This window comes from Drosophila rhopaloa, unplaced genomic scaffold (genome assembly GCF_018152115.1).
Source record: "Drosophila rhopaloa isolate 14029-0021.01 unplaced genomic scaffold, ASM1815211v1 contig_2, whole genome shotgun sequence".
In the NCBI taxonomy this organism is placed as follows: Eukaryota; Metazoa; Arthropoda; class Insecta; order Diptera; family Drosophilidae; genus Drosophila; species Drosophila rhopaloa.
Genome location: NW_025335083.1, coordinates 22,196,360 through 22,218,667, shown reverse-complemented (window position 1 = coordinate 22,218,667; position 22,308 = coordinate 22,196,360). Strand labels below are relative to the sequence as shown.

Sequence of the window (22,308 nt, the reverse complement as noted above, 5' to 3'; positions counted from 1 at the left end):
GCGTGTTTTAATATTTGTTTAAAGTAAAACTCTTCAATAATCGTGTGTCAATTTATTAAACTTGCAAAAATGTGGACTATACTTATAATTTAATAAAGTAAGAAATTAATTAATTATCGTAACTACTTTACAGGGAAATAAGCAGAAAACCATCGAGTTTAACTAATTGCTAATTTAAGGACAAAAAGGCGTTTAAAGTTAAAGCACTTGTCAACAATTGCTTAGGGTACAGTAGGTCTATAAATAGTTTTAAGGTATAATTTAAATATAAGTTTATATATATGGTTATGTACAGCGGGCATTGTAACATTCTCTTTTCGGGTCCATGTTAACATTGTTATAGTAATTGTTATAGTTAACATTATTGTTATGGTTTATGTTAAATTCAAAATACAAGCTCCAAGTGGTTTTTAGTATGAATGATACGGCTTATTTAATAAGTAGTTTGGTTTCCTTGGGGGAGGCCATTAAGTTTAGCTTGGACGTGTTTTTACTAGTGGATTTTTGTAATGATTATTTTTTGTGCAGGTGTAACTGTTACACTGGGCAACACAAATCGGAGTTTTATCTCTTTCCCTTGCGTTTAAATGTAGACCTATTTTTCCTTGATTCAAATCTCGTTCCAAATGGCTTTACAAAACATTATATCTCTTGATTCCCCCATTTGATTGCCCAGCATCCGAGGGAACACCCTCTTCCCTCGGCTCTTTTTTGGATATAAGCAGAAAGGCCAAGTGCATAAAGGTACTTTGGAGGCGTTTTCACTCGAAAGTCCATATCCCCTTACGCCGACATCGTCTTGACCGTGGACGAAACTCCGGAGCTGACCATTGCCTTGGCGCTGCGTGCCACCATCGTCCTGATCCGCTCCTGGAGGTAATCACAGATGGAGGTGTACTTCTGTTGGTGTGCCAACTGCAGGGCCGTCAGTCCGTCCTGGTTCTTCAGCAGGACATCGCTGCCGGCTGCCACCAGTTGTTTGCAGACGGTCATGTGGCCAAACATGGCGGCGGCATGCAGGGCCGACTCTCCATTGGGCAGCTGGCCAAGATTGGGCCGGTACTTGAGCAAAACGGTGATGACGGCCGCATGGCCCTTGTGGGCCGCCTTGAAGAGCGGCGTGGCGCCATCGCAGCGCACCGTGTCCACATTGGCCCCATTCTGCAGCAGCACCTTGCAGATGTGGTCCTGGCCCATCTGGGCGGCTATCCAAAGGGGTGTGGCGCCGTCTATCCGCTTGATATCGATCTCCGCATCCGCCTGGATTAGCAGCGACAACACTGTGCGGTGTCCATTCTGGGCGGATATAAACACTGGAGTGGCACGATCCTGCGGAAACAGAAATATTATAATCTCGGAATGGAATTTCGGAATTCTTCTTAGCCCACCTTCATGTGGGCATTGACATTCGCTCCACAGTCCAACAACTCCCGCACTATCTTCACATGACCGCCCTGGGCGGCAACAAAAAGAGGCGTGCCCCCATCCGCGGAGGGCGTGTCCACATTGGCACCCGCCTTCATCAGGATCTTCACCACGTCCAGGTGACCGCCCTGGGCGGCAAAGAAAAGGGGCGTGGTGCCCGTGAGACGACGCGAGTTCGGATCGGCCCCTTGATCGAGGAGCTCCATCACGCAGTAGGTGTGACCTCCGGCAGCAGCCAAGATAAGCGGTGTTGTCCCATCCTGAAATGAGATTACAAATACATTTTATTTATATTTAAATATAGTATTTTCTTTACTAAAATCAAATTTCAGCTTGGTACGGAGATTTTATAAATACAACACAACACTATTGTTGTTTTAAATTCCTGTCACGAAACAATTTTTTATATCGAACATGTATGGTTTGGGAAGCTTACAATAATTTTCTTTTCTCTCATACAACTCAAATTATAATTTGCATATATTTACACATTAAATTGATAATAAATTAAAACCGTTTAAGTTTTGCATTAATCATTCCAATCCACTAACTCAAAATAGTACCCTCGCCTGCCATCACAAATTCACAGTTTACGTTTATTTTAAAAATCAATGCGATAAATGATAAACCAATTGTTTTAATGGTTTAATTGGGCATCAAACGATTTGAATGGCAAATTGCGATTAGTTTCACCAGCTCAGTGCTAAATCGTTTCGTGTGGATTTGCATGACTCGGACTGGACAAAAACTAAACAGGAGAAAAACAAAAAGAAAATAGTGGCATTACCCAGAGGGGAAATCGCGCCACAAATCGCAAATCGCACTCGTTGCACTCGGACTGAATGCAAATATGGGGGAGTCACGTAGCGCCCTAACCGCCGACTTTTGCAGACCAGCTGGCATAATACCCAACTCGATGGCACACTGCCCCCGCAGCCCACTTTCCATTCCTTTCCCTCTGGACTTGCTTTTTGGTCTTGGGTCCACGCTTCGCTGGGCAGTCAGTGAAATTTCATTTCGTTTTTTATACACTTGCCGAGGGCATTCAAATATTGCTTAAGTGTTTGGAATTAACAGGTTAAAGATGTACTTGTTAATTTGAATTTGTGCACTTGATTATCTTTCAACTACAGTAGTAGTAATTATCGGTAATGTAAGAAAGCTAATTTAATTGTACTGTAAATACTCACTAAAGTCTATTTGGCAAACCGACTATAATATAGTTTGTTTTTTCAATTAAATGGTTTTTTTAATGGTTTTATAACGGTTTATTAATGGTTTTATTAATGGTTTTTTTTATAACTAAGGCATTAAATCGTTAATTCAATTTTAAAAAAGGGGTAAAGAGTATAAAAAGTTCGTAAATTTTATTTACATAGCTTTTTGCTTATGTTTTTATCGGCTTTTCGTTTGCTGCGCTTTTCGTCTTCTTTGCCAATTGGTGCGTATTTAAGTCAGCAACAACGTGTTAACTGATTTTTACGTGGCAAAGTCTTTACAAAATATTATTTTGGCAGAAATTTCGTAATATTTTACTGACAGCATTTTGAAGTGGCATGTGTCACGCTTTACCGATTGCATGTGGCTATAGCTAAAGTGCATTAAGTTAAAATAAGTTGATGTAACTTGTCATATAACACTTTTTTAATGTTTGTTATGAAATTGGGGATGTCGCATAGGTAAGCAGTAATCATTTTAAATATACATTTTGTTTCCCTTTAAGCAAGTTCAACTTACCTCATCCTTGCAATCCACATGGACTTTTCCGCTGTCCAGAACTCGAAGTAGAGCCACCTCGTCGCCCCTCATTGCTGCCATGTGCAGTTGCACGTCCGAGGGCGTCTCTTTCTGTTGGCATCGAAAGAAGAATCGAATCAATTAACAATTTGGCCTGCAGCAGCTGTCAAAATAAAGAAAGATATTTGGGCAGTGATACCCACACCCCATGGCCGGAGGGCCAAAGACCCACTCAATATTGCTGCCCCTCCACTCCCCAGCACCTCTGTATAGCTCCACCATTCGGGGCGCCACGTGGGGAAATTACTTTTCCTGTTTACAGCAATTAGGGTCAGAGCAGCAATGTACAAAAAAAGTTATTTCATACCGGATGTCGGACCACATTGAATTCATTTTTTCAAAATGAATCTTAACCCTGAGATAGGCGTTTTAAAAGAAGGTATTAAAATAATGAAAGTGAAATACGGGTCGTATGAGTATTTATTAAAGTAAATGTGCAGAATTTTTTCTTTGTTTGTTAAGTGTAATTAAATGTTACATTTATTATACTTTATAATTCGTTATTTTTAAATAAATCCTAAGCCCTCTTAAGTCCTCTTAATAAAAAGAATTGACCACGGGTCGTATGAGTATTTTTTAAATCATTTTTTTCATCTTATTTTTAAATTTTATATTTATCTATTTCTCTATTTTAGACTTGATATTTTAATCAAGATAAATCTTTTTTCGATTAACTTTAAAATTTAACCTGTTAAATGCTAATATAATAATAAGTGGTTTTAAAAATAAACAAAAATTATCTAAAATAATTTTAAGTTCCTGCAGCAGTTCAAGGGTTAAATGGCATACCAATCTCCCCAGAAACATGTACTAACGACAGTCACCCAAGTTGCAGCCAATGACCATTTGTGCGAAAAAAGGGGAAATGCAATAATTATTTTTTCAAACTAAATGCGATAGAAATGTCAACATTGCGTTAATGAAGCGAATTAAGTAGCCCAGTTGTGCCCGTGTGTTTGTGTATTTCTGCCAGGTATGAGGGACTGATGAAGTGGTCTGAAGCACCTGTTGAAAGGCAAAGACAAGTGAAAACCCTCATATGAAAACGACGTGACTCAAGTTGCCAGGGAAACAATGCAAATGCTTCTGCACTCTGAAATGACATAATGACAATGAAGACGGTGATGCCATAATGATAATCACGTCGCTGATGATGACGACAAAGATATTTATAGGTAGCGGGTAGCACGTGAGAAACACTTTTAAAGCTTCAGACAGAATCCACACATGGTAGATCTGATGTCAATCCATTGATGCAATATTAATGATTTAATAATTAATAATAAATATTAAATGTGGCTTGGGAAATTATTAGGGCGGGTATTCCTTCCTTGCTATAACCATACTCAGTTCGCAGTGAAGGTTATTTCATTTAGAATTAAGAGTGATACAAATTAAAAGTTGTGTTTTTAATATAAAATAATTTTAGCACAGTTCAGTAGTTTTCGCCATTACTAGGAGTAATCAAAGTCGATGCGAATGAGTCAATTACGCGTTATATGGGTCAATACTCGAGCATTTACCTACCTTAAGCGACATGCCTGCGGCTCCAATCTCTCCTGGCCTCCGGGTCTGTTTGGTGCACCTGCTTACAAGCCCGTTTCCATTGACCGATTTTCCGAACTGTAACGCTGCCCCTCCAACTGCAAACTTCTGGCTAAGCAGACAAGATCGGCCGGCAAGTGGCACCAAATCAAATCACAACAAAACCAGCAGCCGCGCCAACAACAAAACGGGCAACACTGGATGCGGCTTCATTGTCCAAGTCCAAGTGCAAGTCTACGTTTAATTCCGAGCGACCAGTTCCCCAAAAGTCTAGCACTGTAAATTGAAGAGAAAAAGAGCACAGCCAAAAGGCATGGGCTGCATTAAAATTAAGTTGCTGCGACTATAACAGGTTTTCGTTCTGCAAAGCTTAGAATTATAATGAAAGAAACGCTGGAAAAGAAAAAGTTGCAGTGCAATTGGGAGGTGTTCCTGGAAAATGCCTGAAACTAAGCTGGTGAAAGGTGAAGCTTAGCTCAAAGGAATCATTAGAAGTTGCTTGATTTCCATTTTTTTATTTTTACCATTTTATAATTTTAAAAAAATTAGGTATACTTCTATTAAGGACTTCTATTCGAAGGACATTTGTTCCTTTCTCACTAAACCTATAATTACCTTGTATTCCCCTTTATGTAATTGCCAACAATTATTCTGCCAATCTATTTTATTTATTCAGTGAAAGGATAAATGCAGTTTGCTTTGTATCGATATGGTAGCCTTGCAGATTTATTTTAAGTAATAGTAGTTGTATTTACATGACTTTTAAAAGGTAAAAAATACCCAGTATAATTATTTTTCTTGATATTTTTTACCTTTCATTAAAATTATATGTAAGTATTTTTAACCTTATCCATATTTAAAGTATGTTTACTCTTAAAGTAAACAAACCTTTTCTAGAAAGTATAGGTTTTGTATATTTTTTTGCAAATCATGCGATTTTCCCTGTTGCAATAGAAAAACAACTATTAATTTTTTGCATGCTGTAATTTATCTGTTGTTAATAGGAACTCCCCTTGGAAATTGACAGGCGGCCCCTCAGATCAGGCCTGACTTGGCTCTATCAACACGCAACGAGCCAGTCAAAGTGAAGCATTTTCTTTTCTTTTTGTGGGCTTTTACTTTGTTGAACATTGCTTTATTAATTGCATTTCATGCAGTCGCACTTTTTTATGCTTGGTTTTTTTTTATGGTCATCATCGTGATTATTGCGATGTTTCCCTTTTGCCTTTCAACTTTTGACCTAGAAAGTGTTTTAGTTTCGGGGCTTTCTTCATGTGGCTTTTCATCATCATCATCATCATAATCTTCTGGGCCAGACACGCAATGTGTGCTGCTGACATCATGAGTTCACAGTTTTCTTTGGCTTGTAGGCATTCTTAATTGCCCTTTAGATATATTTTCTTTGGATTTGGTTTCCATTGGGAATTTAAAGCAAATATGGTCTGAATGAAGATTCTTTAAAACAGTCTGAGTGAGTTGGTAATGAATTTAGAATATTTTTTATATAAGACTGGTTTCCCAAAAAGGTAGTTTTATAATTGACCAAATACATATAAAAGTAAAGCAAGAACAAGAAGTTTCAGTAACAACATTATTTGGACAGAGTTTAAGTCTTTAATCTTTTATAGTTTTAATAAAGAATCAAAAGCCATTTTATCAACAATGTAAATGTGTATATTACTTGAAAGGTAAATTACTAATAAACTATGTGTGTACATATGTTTAAGTTCAGATAAGCCCGCAAACTGATATGATGAATGTTAAAAATGCAATAACGTAACTATTAACAAGACCTTTATGCTACAGGGTAATTTTAACTGATAAGATAATTTTGACAGCCACTTGCTATTTACCTTAATTTCTAAATGATCAATAGCTTTTTAAACAAAAAAGGAAGCAAACTATGATACAAAGTGGTCTTTTGGGAAATATCGAGATAGTTTGCGTAGGAAGGGACAGACTGACATAGCTGGATAACTCTCCTGGTAATGAAATGTCTTCTTCATTGCGTTGTAAACTTTTAAATGAAATCATAATACCCTCTGCAAGGGTATACAAATTGGGCGCTAGATAGGTACCTGATATATTGTTTAAGTCCCAATCAAATTATCCAAAGATAATTAATTTAATTTATTTTGTATCACATCTTTTCAACTCTATTATAACCAACTATAGTTTGTTATAGGTATTATTATGAGCACAATGATTAGTTCCACTTTCCATTCGTTTTATATACTATTTTTCTGCTTTATTATGGGTCTCGGGATCTTTGCTATTTGGTGTTTGAGCTTATAAATAGCATCTCACGTTATCATGATCTCATTTCATTTTATCTTTTTGCACTCTTCTGAACTTAGCACGTTGCCAACAGATTATGCAAAAATGTAATAATTTGCACAAGCAAAAGGTCAACAGGCGGCTCGACCACTTGTGAGTCTCACCTCAAGAAGTTTCAGTTCCAAAACACAGAGACCCAACTAACAACGATAAACCAAAAGTCATGCCGCTGGGGTTTTCAAAAAACAAACGACGCGAAGTCGACCGATTGCTTTCAAAGTTGGCGAGCAACTAACAAAGTTAAATCCAAAAGCGAACGGGAGAGCCGTAGCTTTTTTTAGTATTACCGTGTAGTTGCAGGGTATATGGACTTATAGAATTCTAGTTCAAAAGCTAGTTCATTTGTTAGTTTGTTCTTTTGTTTAAATATTTTTGAAAGGTATGAAACATATTGTAAATTAAATATGAAAATGGTCTGAACTTGAAAAATCGTTGCAAAGTATTGTATGGTATTTCGGTATCTCTTGAAGGATTGAAAGATGTATTGTTTGATAAGTCTTAAAACTAGAAAATGTTGTTATTTTTATTACTTTTTCTTTATTCTATTGGTTTCTCAGAATATTTGGAACGTATAAACAGTAACATCTTCATAATTTTTTCTGACCAAAAACAGGGTATTTTAGTGTCGACTTTCTGGCGTCCTAACTTAAGCTGCTTAGCCAGAGAGTCAGAGAAAAAGAGATCGCAAATGCAATTCACAAGCAAATGGACCTGACCTCAGCCGCCGCCGTTGAAAGTTCATTGAGTATGCGACGCCTATAAATAGGCAACGTGGACTGTAAATTCCGAGACATGGCGCGCATTAATCCGCGATTAAAACAATCCCACCCACTTCCACTACCACCCACTCGCACACACACGCGAAATAGTAATAAAAGTAGCAGAACTAACGGAATCCGCTACTCATTGACGAAAATTGCTGCTGACATCGAGCGAGGTCAAAAATAAGTACCCCCCTTTACGCCCATTCCACCAAAAACATTCACTGACTGACGGATTTTTGCCAAAATCAATACTCACATGCCAAATAAAGTAAGTCCTCGAACTAGGATATTATTAATAATGTATTAGGGAGCACTGATGGGAATTATTCATTTAATGCATCAAAAAGTATGCAATAGAATTTTCCCGACGCGAAATTTGCAGCTTAGACTTGGCCCTAAAAGTGTGACCGGATGTAAGAAGTCGCAAAATACACCACTATTTGACATGGCCGCGATTTCTGTATTTTTGGTATTCAAACAAGTACATTTGGGGGAACTACAAAATAATTTAAACGAAATAACTTACAAAAGATATGAAAATAAAATAAAAATTTATATTAAGAATGGTATGTAATTTTTTAAATTACCAATTAAAACAGCTTAAGTTTCTTTTAAACTACGCTTTAATACCTATATTCTGATATGTCGAATCAAAAGAGAATATAAATAATTTTTATTTTATCATGAAAAAAATACAATGCAATATATAGTTAATTTATTACCTATAAGAGAAATTTAGTAAAACAAGAACAATAGAAGCAAATTTTTATAAAAGGAAATTAAGTGATTAAATTAAAAAATACCAAAAGGAGTATAAAACAATTTTAAAAATGAAAAACGGTTACCCCAAAAAAGTAGTACCAATAACTTCCGCCTGAGGGCGCCAGCCGCAGCGCAGCCAACTTCACGTCCAGCTGTCATTTCTTTCTCTTTTTCGCCTCCACCGACGAGTTGCGGTCGCTAGATTTGTAAATTTCTACAAAAAAGTGAGTTCAGCAGTGCTTTCAGAAATAAAAACTTGATAAATAATAAGCCAATTGTTTTGTCCTCATTGCAGCCCCATAAAATGGAGAACGACGCCGGTGAGAATGTTGATCTGTACGTGCCCCGCAAGTGGTAAGTAAAACACGTGTTCCCCGCGCATTTTGCTTGCCGGATTATTAACACCCTCTTGTGCAGCTCGGCATCGAACAGGATCATCCACGCCAAGGACCACGCCTCCGTGCAGCTGAGCATCGTGGATGTGGACCCCGAGACCGGTCGCCAGACCGAAGGTTCCAAGACCTACGCCATCTGCGGCGAGATCCGTCGCATGGGCGAGTCCGACGACTGCATTGTGCGTCTGGCCAAGAAGGACGGCCTCATTACCAAGTGAGTTGCTCCTTAAGTATTGCCAGGATATTTTTTAATCGTTATTCCCTCCATTGCAGGAACTTCTAAATGTGTCTAATCAAATAACTAGATCTTGATTTGGTAATAAAGCGAATTCCCTTTGTAATTTAACGTAAAACGTTTGCATTTGTGTACATTACTTTTGGCATAAACAAAGTTGGGAAAGTGCCGGTCTGCGGTTTTGCGAATTGCAGAAGCGGCTAAGGAATTGTCATCTACACTTAAAACCAAGGAGAACAAGGAGTAATCCAGTTTTAATATGAGTTCAACGCCACTGATTTCCTTATTTAACAACAAATACCGTCATTACCCAATTATGGGTTAATCAAATTGATCATCAATGATTTAAAATAGGCCTGGAATGGTTTACGGTTTTCTCATATGAATTGCTTAGTGCAAGACAGCCAACCTTGGTATTAATAGGAAAGTCTTTTACGTCTTTGAAATGAGTGCATATCTTGTTAAAATATGGATATTCAAAAAATGTAACTTCTGTTAGCTTGCTTTGCTTTAAACAGCGCTTAACTTTTTTTTTTCATTGACGGAAACACTAAAAGTGTCGAATTAACAAGATCTTTATTTGACAATTTCATTTGATCCTTTCAAAAAAATAAGACTATTCGTGATGAAGATTTTTATTAAATTCATTTTAAAGCATTATTTTATCCCAATTATATATACAAAACAAATTTGAATAAATACAAGGGATCGAAAAATATATAAAAAGTAACTGCATTTTACTTTTTTTAAATTAACACATGCCATTAGGATAATTCTGTTTATAACATGTGTTTTGCCAAATCAGAATTTTTCACATAAAATACTGTATACAATTAATAAAGTATATGGACATCCTGGCGCAATAAATAATATTTAAAATGAGTAAAATCTAAACAAATTCAAAAATGTTTGCTACCTGGTAAGACCGTGAAGCAAAAGCCAAGGAATACCGTTTTTGTCACTGGAAACTTTTGAGAGACGTAAGTTATCGATAGTCCAATCAATGTTTGCTCACCACTATCTTGGTGCCGCGGTCATACTTTTTATTTTCGTCGCGTCGTCGCGAATCAAAAATAGAGATATATATTAAATCACGCGAAGCATAATAACCATTTCCCATCCTTGGGGACAAAAGTGACAGTGCGTTTGTAGTGGTAGTAGTTTAGGGCTTAAGCAGTTGGGTGGTATCACAACAAACAGAAGAAAAGAACGCCATTGGAAAGAGGAACTTCGCGTCCTTAAAACGATGTGACAAAAAAAAAACAACAAAGCAAATACAAATTGTGAAGCAACGTCCCTGAATTACAAATCTTTATATAATGCAATAGAAGAACTATTGCCACATTGGAGTCACAGAATCTTGGACAGTATTTAACCAACCTTTTTTCTTTCCGCAAAAAGTATATGGTGAGTGTTGCGTTCGTTATCAAGTGTTACATACACCCAAACAAAGCATAATAATCGCCTATGCTGAATATACAATTCTTGCATTGTCGCGTGCTAAATTTCTGACTCATTAAATTGACTCGCTGATCATAACAAATCCTATGTATGTAAGTTTGAAAGTATTAAATGTACAGGTAGAGACAAACAAAAGGGAGACAAAGCGTCGGGCATTCGCTGCCTCAAAAGTAAAATTTCAAATTTGTTAAAATGATTACTGGTTATTAAACACAATATTTTATGGTGAGAACGTAAAGAACGATTGTTTTCTTTTATTTACATTTTTAATATTCGTTACTAAGTTGTTATAGGCTGTATTTGGATGCATTTTTAAGTTCATCTGTTCAGAAGTTAATAAATCTAAAAGTCTGAACTTGACTTGAAAAGAACTGGCTTTACAGTAAAATTGTAAGGTTTTTAAATGCCGTAACATTTTATAATACTCTAATCATTATAAAATGAATGGTCTCCTTGCCAAAATCTTACTTTACAACCGCACATAAAAATATTTATATACTATAGGTTGGCAATTGCTTACATAAAACCTTGACATTTAAGGTGTGCTCTCCTTTTTGACACTCTCCCCTCTTTTTCGATCCACTGTACGCCGCCCACTTTCCGCCCAGTACACTTGCACCCAAATTGCACTCAATTCGCACTGAGCGTCTCTCCTCTCTCTTCCTCACCACGTCATTTGCCATTAGTAACGGCTTCCAACGAACATTCAAACATACATATATATGCACACATACAAGTCCATTCACTTTATTTTGCTTTTGCTTTTGCGCTTTCGATTTGTTTTTGGTTTCCCATATGATTTTTTATCATTTTTAGCCATTAAAACTGAAATTATCTAGGTGGCCGCAAATAAATATGTGTCTATTTGCTTGCACTCAAAGGTTGATTGGCGGGTACAGGGAACCCTTGCCTTTGAATAACAAACGGCTGTTAAATGATGAGTGCGAAATTAAAGCACTAAAATTTCGATATGACGTGAGCTGATAAACGCTAAAAAGTAAAGCTCATGGAATTCAAACCACTGTTAATGCACATGTTTACAATCCATTGAAGTAGTTTGAAATTTGTTTTCGTTTGTTCTTAAGTTTTTATCTTTAGATAGGCATATGGTAAAGTTCATACAAGTTTAAGAAAAATATTTACTTTTCTCAATTTAAAATTGTACTACGTTGATCCATTTATCCAGTTTGACTTCTTAGTTCATAGTTTTTTTAATAGTGTTTCTAAGCAAACATTTGTAGTTAACAGGGTTTTTCCCTGTGAGATCGGCAGAACCTTTTCACTTTCCCAAACCACACGCAATGCCGAAGCGTTTCATTTAAAAGTGATTCAATCAGTTTAATTGATCGCCCCTGAGCAACCGTATTCATTTGTGCATAATATAAGTATATATATTTATCAATTTTTTTGTTTACACTTATGATTTGTCTGCTACGCTCGCAATTTCCCCGCACACGCAAAAGGTCAATTTCTGCACACTTCTCCGCAAGATCCACTTAGTTCGTTTACATTGATTACACCGTTTGCCTTTCCAAGTTGCGACGGCACGCGCTAAACGACCAACTCTGGGGCAAGGGCGATATAATATAGGCAGCCCCCGAGGAATATCGAATGTAAATGTAGTCAGACAATTCTGTATTCTGTATAAAATCACACGGCGCTTTCGGTTTGGGAAAATAAACAGCCGGAATGCGGATTTGTTTATAGGTTAGACTTTGGATTTATTCTTTACCCTCCTTCAAGGACTTTGTCTGGTGAATCCCGAAATAAAAAATTAACGTTGCGTTTTGGAAGTTTATAAACCATTTGTTTACGCCTTTACTCAAGTAAAAGGCGATATTGTAGTTCTATACAAGTTTGTAAAAGAGAGAAATCTTTTCCAAAGTATAAGCCATAGTTTGAAGGGGGAATTTCCAACCTAAAGAGTACTACTTATTATTTTCGAATCCCTCCACACTAGAAATATAAATCTATCTTCCATTTTACGATATTCCTATTTTTTATACGCACTCGGGTATTAAAAATAAAGAGGTTTTTGAGCAATAAACAATACTTATTTTGCATGGTTTTTACCTTTTGGCCCCAACCCAACAAAGTGGTAATTTCGCCCTGTTGTCTGCTCTGTTTATCTTTCTTTTGCTTTTGAGGGACCTTGCGGGTGACTTACTCTTATTTTATTTTGTGTTGGCTCAGCTTCTTATGGTTTAAATATTCATTTGTGACACACATTTAGCAATCGAGTATATAGCTAACATCAGCGCTTCTCTTTCAGCTTACGCTTAGCAGAACTTAGTGGGTCAAAGTTTGCACTCACATTCAGCCCCTCAATAGGCTTCCAATAATCGTAGCCCTCAAATGGATTCTTTGTGAGTACTTAGCGAAAGGGGTTGTTCCCTCAGAATCATTTAACCAGCATGACCTGTTTGTTTAATACGTAATCTGCATGGTAATGTTGTTTTATAGTAGTTTCCTTTAGAAATCTGCTCGCTGATTTATTTCGGTTGTAAATAAACAATTATATATCGAACTGCGAAATCGATTGAGCTTAAATATTTATCTATGTTCCGCTATATAATGAGGGCGTAAATTTTATGGATTTACGTATCGTCGCAAAAATTAAATTTCTGGATATTTTTATTTGCCATCTTTTCTTGTTGGCCCACGTTCTTAAAAACTTTGTCATACTGCGCCAAATTGTAAATAAATTTTTCAAAAATAAGTCGAACAGCACTCACCTTTTCATTCTAATCTATGTGTATCGTTCTAATCTATAGCTTCGTATCGCTGACGTAGTATTGAAAACAAGCAACGTCAGCGATACGATGCCGAATTTTTGATAATTTTGGGGGCGTGTATAAAGACTTACAATAAAAAAAAAATAAATCCCAATAATATAATTCCTTCTTCAGAAAAATAAATAATTGTTTGAGTTTAAGGTAAACAAAATCAGATATGGTATTCCTGGACTAGATACAGTACCTCAATTGTTTACTTACAATCGATTACAAGTGGCTCGTGGCCCTGCACATGAATCATTTTAGATCAAACCCAATTGTGATTTATAAATGAGTCATATCTTTCAAAGCTCAATTAGGTTAGTTAGTCATACTTTTAATGGTATTTAAGTCATAACTTCAAACAATAAATTCCGCCGATTTTATATCTTCGTAAAAATTGTTCACAGTAATGTTAATATTGTGGCAAGCCAGCTGAAGTCCCAACTACTGCTTAACCAAATAATTTGGCTAAGTTCAACATTTAACTGGATTTAAACCGGTTGCTTACCGGCTATTTCTAAATCGGTTTTAATTAGAAGAGTGAAACCTGAAAATAAATTATATTAGCCAATATATGCACAAGTCAATTATCATAGATTGTTTAAAGTTTCAAATTAGATTTGATCAAAAGTGATTATTTTGCCACTTTAATCGTGCCAGCCAGCTTTATTAAAATATTCTGAGGAGAGGATTTGGCAAAATATTCATTCACTCAATATATCTTCAATTAGCAACTCAAGAACTTCCCTTTTCATGGGACAATGCCTTTGAATCCATAATTTTCTACTTGATGATTTTGGGTTTCCCTTTAATGAACACTAATGATAGCTAAATATAAATTAATTGACTTACATATGTACGCTAAACTGGTAAACTTTTGGGCGCAGAGGACCGCTTCAAAAGGCAGTTAATTTAATTATAATTTGAAGGTCGTGAGTTTGCTATTTAATTGGGCTGGGCAGAGTATTCTCCACTTGTTTGTTCAATTTATTATCAATCAATTTAGTCACCTAGACATCACGTAGGCCGAAAACAACATTTCCAATTCTAATATTCTCTTGCTGCTGTCGCAGTTGTGCAATCTCAATTTATTTACCAGCCTTCGGTACAGTTAACCTTCGCAAAGTGTATGCATAAACATTTTTGCTATCTTTAAGAATTACACACCCCTTCCTACTTGTCAAATTACACCCCAAAAACTTTCCTTTTATAAACTTGCCCTTATAGTCATATGAATATAATTTTTCTTTCAACGTTTTCAAGCACTTACTATAATTTCATTTATGGGCGTAACAGGCACGACACATCCGTATACTTTTTGTGCCTTATACTTATTGCGAGTAGCGGCCAAAGCAATTAGTTGTTTATTTAATATTCTGTGTTGAGAGAATCACTTACACTGTATGGGCACCTCAAGCGCGTAATCAAATTAAAATTACCATGCATTATTTGAGACATAATTAAAGAAGCGAGTAAAATAGCGTGTAGTCCAAAAAACCTATTCTAAAGTGGGCGAGCCAACAACAATTGCAAAGAAAGCAAGTGGAAGTACTTATAAGGGGTGTCGTGACGTGATCAACATTATATGTTTGCATTGTCAGTACGTGTAAATAAAATAAAGGCAATCCCACAACTCTGTTAAACGTTCGTTCAACCAAGGGCCCTTGGGCCCTTGGGCTCTATCTACATATATCTCTTTATCTTCGGGGCTCTCTGACCAATGAGCTACCTAGATCGAACAAACCAGTTGAATATAACTCAGCTGCTGGCGTTGAAAAACTAGTTTCAAAGCTTGAGTTTGTTTGTATTTATTTTTAAACAAAAACAAAACTTGCTTACCTGAGCTGGGGAGTCACACTTTGGATCACAGCTAGGGGAGGTGGATCAGTTTTTAAATAAGATATTTATAATATTTATAAAGAATTTACTTGATATTTCGTTTATAAAATTCCTCATATATTTGGGAATTATATTCGACTGTATCTTCTAATTGTAGTTAAAAGATATTACCATATCAATTTGTTTACAATATTAATCTGCCTGCATCCACAGAAATGTGCTTTGCTCCCGACCTATAAAAAACCGCCAATGTTGTTTTGCATTCATATAAATTTACTGATAAGCTATTATGAAATTAACATATTTAGTCGCATTCTTTGGAACTCTGAAAGATAACGAGATGGTCCGTTAAATTTATTTGAATTTCCAGAAACTTTTCGGGGATCAAAAATAGCAAGAATTTGTCTGTTTGTTTATGGATACATTTATTAAGCCAAAGCGGACGGGGCCGCCAACTCGTGATGGAAATTAATTGCTCAGTTGCTGTTGGGTTAATAAAAAATACGAGTACGCACCACTCGAAGAACTGCCTCCACTGCTTGGCGATAGCCACTCAACAGTATTGTGAGTGGAAGAGAATCGGAGAGCCAGAGGTTTATATACTCTTTGAGTCGCTTATATATATATGGACTCACACCAGGGGAAGATCGGCTGTAAATATTACTCACTTCAGTCTGAAAACTTTGCGACTCGGGAGCTGATCGTTCGGAGCGTTCCAAGCTAATCACATACGTATGTGCACTGGCAGTCAAACAACTCATAAATATATCCCCACACACCGCGTTTTGTGTGTTTCCGTGCTATTTTTGTTACAACACAAAAACCTGAGAGGAAAGAAAGATAGTGCTGCACAATAAATACAAAAACGAAACTAATGGATATGTCCGCCACGCATTTGCACTTTCTGGTTTCCTATGATCATCTGTGCAACAAATGAAACCAAAAGCGAAACGCAGAAAATTAAATTTATTACAATGGTGGGTGCCTATTATCAGACCATCTGGGCAACTCAGCGTTTCCCTGTAGTTTGTGAATTACGTGAATGTTTAGATTTCCGCTCTAATAAACTTCCCTATGGTCCCAATCACGACCTTTGACCGAAGCCACAGTACAAGTTCCATATATAATAGACAAATTAAACTTTTAGGCTATGCCAGGCAAGACGGTTTCTTATCATAATTCAAAAATATTATAAACACACGTTAGCATACTCGTATGTCAAAAAAAAGGAAATCATCACAATTCACTCCTATGACTCAGCTTCGGTTGAAAGAAAATAATAATTCAGAATATCGAATTAAGATCGCTATCGCAACAAACCACTATTTATAACTTATCACTATTTATTTTAAAACTATGGTCTTATCACATCAAGTTATTTAATCAATAAGGTTACGCAATCGATTAAGCTTGATTTTCTAGTTGGGATAATATTTCAATTTACAAATTGACTACTAAAGTTATTATCACCTTCATTGTTTGGAATATCCTTAGTTCTTCAAGATATACTGCAGTGTTTAAATAAACTTGTTTTTTCTTTGCGTGCGAAAGCTTTACGTTTTACTTGAAAACTTTTCTCATTTAGCATTGTCTTTGACTTTTGACTGGCTTTATCTTATCGCCAGTTTGTCGCCGTCAAAGTTGTTGCTAGCAAAAGCTAAACTAATACAGTCGACTAAAATGGAAAAACATCCAAATGGGTGTGCAAATGCATAACCTTAACACCTAATCTGAGCGGGCTTTTTTTTTTATTATTTGTATTCGGTGGGATATCCAAATAAGGCTTTAGATGATTTATGGAGACATTTATATTTGTATCCGCTATTTCTAGGATTGAAAAAAACCTGCCTGTGTATAAAAAAAAAGATTAAATAGTACAACAAAATAGTCGTATTAATACTTGGATTTAAATTAAATTTAACGTGTTTTTTGTGAAAAAAATATTATGGCTTTGTTGGTAATCGTTGAGCAATAAAATCAAAAAAGCTTTTTCTAAGAAAAAGTTCTTATCAATGATAAAAATGGTTTAGCTCTGTTCGACCGAAAAAATATAATATTACTGTGGCGGAAACAACGACCCTATAACCATTAAAAACAAATGTAGCAATTAGCACAAAAAGGTTGTTGAGCATTTCACTGTAATTAATATCCCATTTAATGGGTGAGAATTCTCAGTTAAGTTTTCCTGCTCCGTGCCCCTCTCATCTACCAATTTATTAATGTATTTGACCATATCAACTAGAGCATTTCAATTGGTTAATATAGAACGACAGCTCAATGGAATTGCAGCTCGTAGTCTGTCTGTCCCAATGTTGAATTGGTTCTGTTTTTATATTTTTGATATTGTGGGTGTCAAGTTGCTGGCAGGCATTATTATCGATGCCTCAGTCTCTCGCCATTTCTGATGCCCATGTGTGCCTTTTGATTGGTGGACGGCTTGCAATCGTTGCTGGCATAATAATACCAAATGCCCATGGGCTCAGTTTTCCCATTTATCCTCCTGCAATATTCGTCTGTATTCCATCATCTCCCTGGGACCCTGTCAATTGTTTGTTTGCACTCAGTAGGGTTGAACAATATATCTTGGTAAACTGCTTAAATATATTTATTAAATGCTGTATTCAGTGATTTAACTCAATTTTAGAAAATATTATTAACCTAAACGTCTGCATATAAACGGCAATCGTTTACCTATTTTTATTAAGGCTCTTTAAATGGAACTTTCAAAGGAAACTTTCTGTTCATTTGCATTAATTAATAAAAGGTAAACTTGGAACAAAACAAATAATCGTTGTTCAATAATTATTCATTATTTTTTAAACTTATATAAGGTGTAAAGAGTAGATATTAAAGGCAGTAACAACTTTGTATTTGAATTTAATTCAAGAAACTAAAGAATATTCTAGATATATTTTTTGTGCATGCTTTAAAAGTGTTTTCCCTCTGGTGTCCCAGTTTAAGTATAGAGTACCCTAATGTCAGAATTGACTTGGGTCGGCTGTGCAAACATTTGCATTTGCTTTTAGAGCGAGCAGCCCAGACACCAAATTCAATGTTTATTTAAATGACACCCTTTGTCTTTACGCCACGGGGTTGCTAGTTTATTATTTGTTAGGTATATCCAGCTAACCAACCCATTGATATGCGCAGCCTTTATATATATTAATTAAGTTGTCGGCCGACCAACTCATGATGTTTGTTCTATTTGCAGTTGATTTAATATAGGATGCTGCCCAGCCTGGATACATTAATGCGTTGCTCAAAGCGAGTTCTGCAATCGCCGCTGGAGGTGGCGGCCAGCCAGATGCGGAATGGCCACAGCAAGTCGGCTGCCGGGGGCATCTACGGCCCCTTTACGCCGGAGAACGATCTCAGCTGCTCCGGACGAGGCGATTGCGTCAACAACACCTGCGTCTGCGACATTCGGTATGCGGGCAACGAGTGCGACATCTTCAATCTGCCCTACTACGCCGGAATTTCCACCGTCTTCTATGTGGTGGCCCTGGTCTCGGTCATCCAGCTGCTCATCTGCATCGTGGCCGAGTACCAGCGGCTCAAGCAGCCCTCCATCCTCCGCGCCTGTCGCATAACCACCCAGAAGCTTCTCTACTTTATGGTCTTTGTGGCGGCCTCTCTGCGCGGGGCCTACTTCACCACTCCCGTTAGTAGTCTTCATATGTCATTTTATCTGTTCATTTAATCACATAATCGGTAATTTCAGTTGGATCTCCAGCCACAATGGGCCGTCACTCTGATGTCCGCCTATTATCCATTGCTCATGACCTGCGCTTCTCTGATTGTCTGCATGTGGGCCGAGGTGAGTCAAACACGGGAGTATTTTTTAAATATATTCTAAATGCAACCCCGTTCGTTGCTGTGACATTTCCTAGATTAGGCGGTCTGATTTCGTCAGATTAGAGACAGATTATTTAGTATAAAAAATATATTATAAATTCTAATTAAATATATAGTAATTTGCTGCTCATGGGGTTCCAAAATTAGAATCTAATTGTAAATCGATAACAGTTTTTTCAGACTTTTATTCCCTTTACAAAGTCTTTTGTTTGATTTGATTTGTTTTTAATATATCTTATGCCGGGAGTAAACAAACTTTTAATTAATTGAACTCCCAATTTAAAAAGAATAACTGACCATTAAAATGTTTTTACTATTCTGATTAGATTTTCCTGCTGGCAAGAACGTATCACAATATAGATAACGTATCATTATTGTTAGCAACTTAAATAAATTTTCATGATAAGTTTAAGCTTAGTAGTATTTTTAGTCACGAGTCCACCACTAACTTAAAAAGTAACCAACCGATCGCACCCGAACTCTGAGAACCATGGGAACCGAAAGGTGACCAGCTGAATTCTATATGGTTACATTATCGAGCAAAGTATGGCACTAAAGTGCGTCCACTTGTACTTGCCATATTCTCGTATCTAACGAACGCGATAACGAGTCGAGGGCAATTGTACCCGTAACTCGAGCCAATTTCATTGTTTTCGCGGAACGTATCTGGGGCCTCCCGATAGGCCAGCACAATTAATTAAGTTTTGGGGCGAGTGTACGCATACGGCAGCACTTGATCTGAAATAGAAACTGTGGGTGACTCTCAGGGAAAACCTAATCAACAGTATAATTCATTCGCACTTGTTCTGTTCGCCGTTGCAGATATTTCACCTGCGCGACATTCGTTGGGAGAAGTCGCAGTTCCTGTCGAAGAGCTTCCTTGGCTTCGTGGCCTTTAACTTCTTCCTGTACAGCCTGTTTGGCATCGAGGTCTTCAACTCGCTGATCAATTCGGAGCGTCGCGATTACGCCCACATCTTCAACGGATGCTATGCAGTATTACTCCTGATCGTGGTGGTCTTCTTCCTCATCTACGGCGTTGAGGTGTTCTTCAAGCTGCGCGGCGGCTTTGTTTACGATCAGACGGGCAAGATCCTGGGTCCCAGCGAGGCGATTGTGAATGCCTCGCAGTTACATCAGTCCCGCTTCGGACTGCTCAGCCAGGCCGTAATGCTCATTGTTATTGTGGGCTTTCTCACCTCCGAAACTTTGGGCGACTTCTGGAAGGCTAAGTAAGTGCTTAACGGCTTTCAATTTAAATCGCAACTGCCTTTTACTAACTAAAATCTTTTAATTTCGCCAATCCGTAGGGTTCCAGTTAACTCGCGCAACTGGCATGACATCATTTTCCGCATCGCCGAGATCGGAGTTGCCCTGTGGTTTCCCTGCTGCCTGTGGAACTCGATGGCTCCCGAACAGCTCTGGATCCTGAATCCTCGCAAATTGCTATCCCGCCAAATCGATCCATCGATACCCACTCTTAATGCGGACACCAACAAGTTGTCACCCGAGGAGGGCCAGTCCTTTTTGACCAAGAAGGATTGCTGGATTTGCTATGACACCGACAAGCCCGAGCCCCTCATCCAACCATGTCGTTGCACTGGTGATGTCAGCTCCGTCCACCACGAGTGCCTCAAGCGCTGGCTGGTGGAGAGCTGCAGCAATTCGGAGGCCCAGTTGTCCTGCAAGGTGTGTGGTCATCCCTACGAGATCGAGAAGTCCAAAAAGTAAGTTCTCTTCAAAGTAGGTTATCGTTATATTTTGTTTTATAACTTCCTGAAGCAATAGTGGTATCACTAACAACATACATTTTGAGACATGGCTATCAGCAATTTGTTAATACGATAAGATTTTTTGCCACTGCTCGATTGAAATATCCGTAATAGTTAAAACCAAACACTTTAAATATAAGCAAATTAGAAAATTTATTTAAACTTTAACGATTTTGAATTTCATAAATACAATACAACTATAAATATCTAATTCAAATTTTCTCTATTACAGACTCGAATGGGACAAGGGCTTTACCATTCAGCATTGGTCCAAGACGGTTATATTGATAACCCTTATGTGCGTGACCGGAGCCACAGCTTGGGTGGTCATTCAAATGTACGTTGATCCGCTTGTGCGCGTGATGACTGTCGGAATAGCCGTGCTTATTGGCTACGTGTGCGTCAAGTGTCTTGGCGAGAACACCGTGGTGGCCTATCAGCGGGCCAAAGTCAGCTCAATCAACATAGTTACCAGCTCTGAGATGGAGAAGCTGCACACCATTTGCGAGGAGGTCAGCGCCAGCACCTCGGCAACAGCGGCTCAGGCGGGAGCGGCCTCCTAAGACCCTAAAAGGACCTTCGCTCAAGGAATCACACATCACACACACATCAGCTGAACTTACAGACATCACAATCTACTTACCTAGTTTAGATTGCGTTTTGCACAGATTTTGCTCAATGCTCAATTATTAGTTAACACACCATACGTGAGGTGGGTGTCCAATCACCTGCCTCTATATCCTCAACTGTGTACATAGGTTTAACACGTCCGTGATTAGTAAGAGTAGCGAAAAGCGTTTCGATTAGCGAGTCAATTTTGTCTCTCAAATTATCATGCAGATTTCCAAAAGCGAATTGTATTAAAAGAAGCCAAATATTATGTAGTATAAGCGTAGGTCAGTATCGATTGCAAAAACCGAAACAGAAAGAATCGAGAATTTCCTGAGATTATGATTATGAACGCGTTGCCAAGTAGCCTGAAGAGCGAAGAAGCAAAAAATAGATAGCTTCGATGCGCCGGAGCATCAGCCCATGCTGATCTGTAGTTTATAGTTTTCTTTTTTACAACTAATTTATGAAAACATTCTGATTTGCTCCATTTCATTTTCGATTTCATCCTTGGATGTAATCAAAATACAAGCAAAACACAAGTACTTGGCGAATATTAAATTAAGCAAATATGTTTTTACTTTGTATTCGATTGGAATAAGTTTCTTTTTAAATTATAAGTTAACCTTTAAGAAGCTAATTTATATAAATGTTTCGCCCACATATACATACGCACGTACATATTTAGTATATATATATAGATATATATTCACATTTTATTGTAGTTGCTACACA

General features: G+C 37.4%; 3 protein-coding genes across 8 annotated transcripts; 2 read left to right on the top strand and 1 right to left on the bottom strand.

Moving 5' to 3' along the window:
- Positions 1–37: 37 nt before the first annotated feature.
- Positions 38–8,262, bottom strand: LOC108053149 (ankyrin repeat domain-containing protein 29). Of its 3 annotated transcripts, none has more exons than XM_044460266.1 (5): positions 8,125–8,262; positions 4,750–5,043; positions 3,163–3,273; positions 1,389–1,685; positions 38–1,329 (listed from the first exon to the last, which is right to left on the bottom strand). In XM_044460266.1, exons 2-5 carry the CDS (start codon positions 4,759–4,761, stop codon positions 784–786), a joined length of 966 nt encoding a protein of 321 aa, XP_044316201.1. In that variant the 5' UTR covers positions 4,762–5,043; positions 8,125–8,262; the 3' UTR covers positions 38–783. The 3 variants fall into 3 exon arrangements, with proteins under 3 accessions (XP_044316201.1, XP_044316200.1, XP_044316199.1); XM_044460265.1 differs by lacking the exon at positions 8,125–8,262 and adding an exon at positions 6,846–7,317; XM_044460264.1 differs by lacking the exon at positions 8,125–8,262 and adding an exon at positions 7,209–7,317.
- Positions 8,263–8,762: 500 nt separating this feature from the next.
- On the top strand, positions 8,763–9,378 carry LOC108040308 (40S ribosomal protein S21). The gene is made up of 4 exons (XM_017117732.2): positions 8,763–8,854; positions 8,926–8,984; positions 9,048–9,239; positions 9,299–9,378. Exons 2-4 carry the CDS (start codon positions 8,935–8,937, stop codon positions 9,306–9,308), a joined length of 252 nt encoding a protein of 83 aa, XP_016973221.1. The 5' UTR covers positions 8,763–8,854; positions 8,926–8,934; the 3' UTR covers positions 9,309–9,378.
- Positions 9,379–10,287: 909 nt separating this feature from the next.
- On the top strand, positions 10,288–21,793 carry LOC108040340. 4 transcript variants are annotated; one of them, XM_044459549.1, is made up of 7 exons: positions 10,288–10,667; positions 12,994–13,087; positions 18,549–18,998; positions 19,059–19,154; positions 20,015–20,424; positions 20,503–20,919; positions 21,197–21,793. In XM_044459549.1, exons 3-7 carry the CDS (start codon positions 18,564–18,566, stop codon positions 21,525–21,527), a joined length of 1,689 nt encoding a protein of 562 aa, XP_044315484.1. In that variant the 5' UTR covers positions 10,288–10,667; positions 12,994–13,087; positions 18,549–18,563; the 3' UTR covers positions 21,528–21,793. The 4 variants fall into 4 exon arrangements, with proteins under 4 accessions (XP_044315484.1, XP_044315483.1, XP_016973275.1 ...); XM_044459548.1 differs by lacking the exon at positions 12,994–13,087; XM_017117786.2 differs by lacking the exons at positions 10,288–10,667; positions 12,994–13,087 and adding an exon at positions 16,004–16,314.
- Positions 21,794–22,308: the final 515 nt, after the last annotated feature.

Coding starts and splice junctions, on each gene's coding strand:
- LOC108053149 (XM_044460266.1), bottom strand. Junction 1,686..3,162: donor ATGTGGATTGCAAGGATGAG/GTAAGTTGAACT, acceptor ATCTCATTTCAG/GATGGGACAACACCGCTTAT. Junction 1,330..1,388: donor ATGTCAATGCCCACATGAAG/GTGGGCTAAGAA, acceptor CTGTTTCCGCAG/GATCGTGCCACTCCAGTGTT.
- LOC108040308 (XM_017117732.2), top strand. CDS start 8,935: ATGGAGAACGACGCCGGTGAGAATGTTGATCTGTACGTGCCCCGCAAG. Junction 8,985..9,047: donor CTGTACGTGCCCCGCAAGTG/GTAAGTAAAACA, acceptor CCTCTTGTGCAG/CTCGGCATCGAACAGGATCA.
- LOC108040340 (XM_044459548.1), top strand. CDS start 18,564: ATGCTGCCCAGCCTGGATACATTAATGCGTTGCTCAAAGCGAGTTCTG. Junction 19,155..20,014: donor TTGTCTGCATGTGGGCCGAG/GTGAGTCAAACA, acceptor TCGCCGTTGCAG/ATATTTCACCTGCGCGACAT. Junction 20,920..21,196: donor GAGATCGAGAAGTCCAAAAA/GTAAGTTCTCTT, acceptor TCTCTATTACAG/ACTCGAATGGGACAAGGGCT.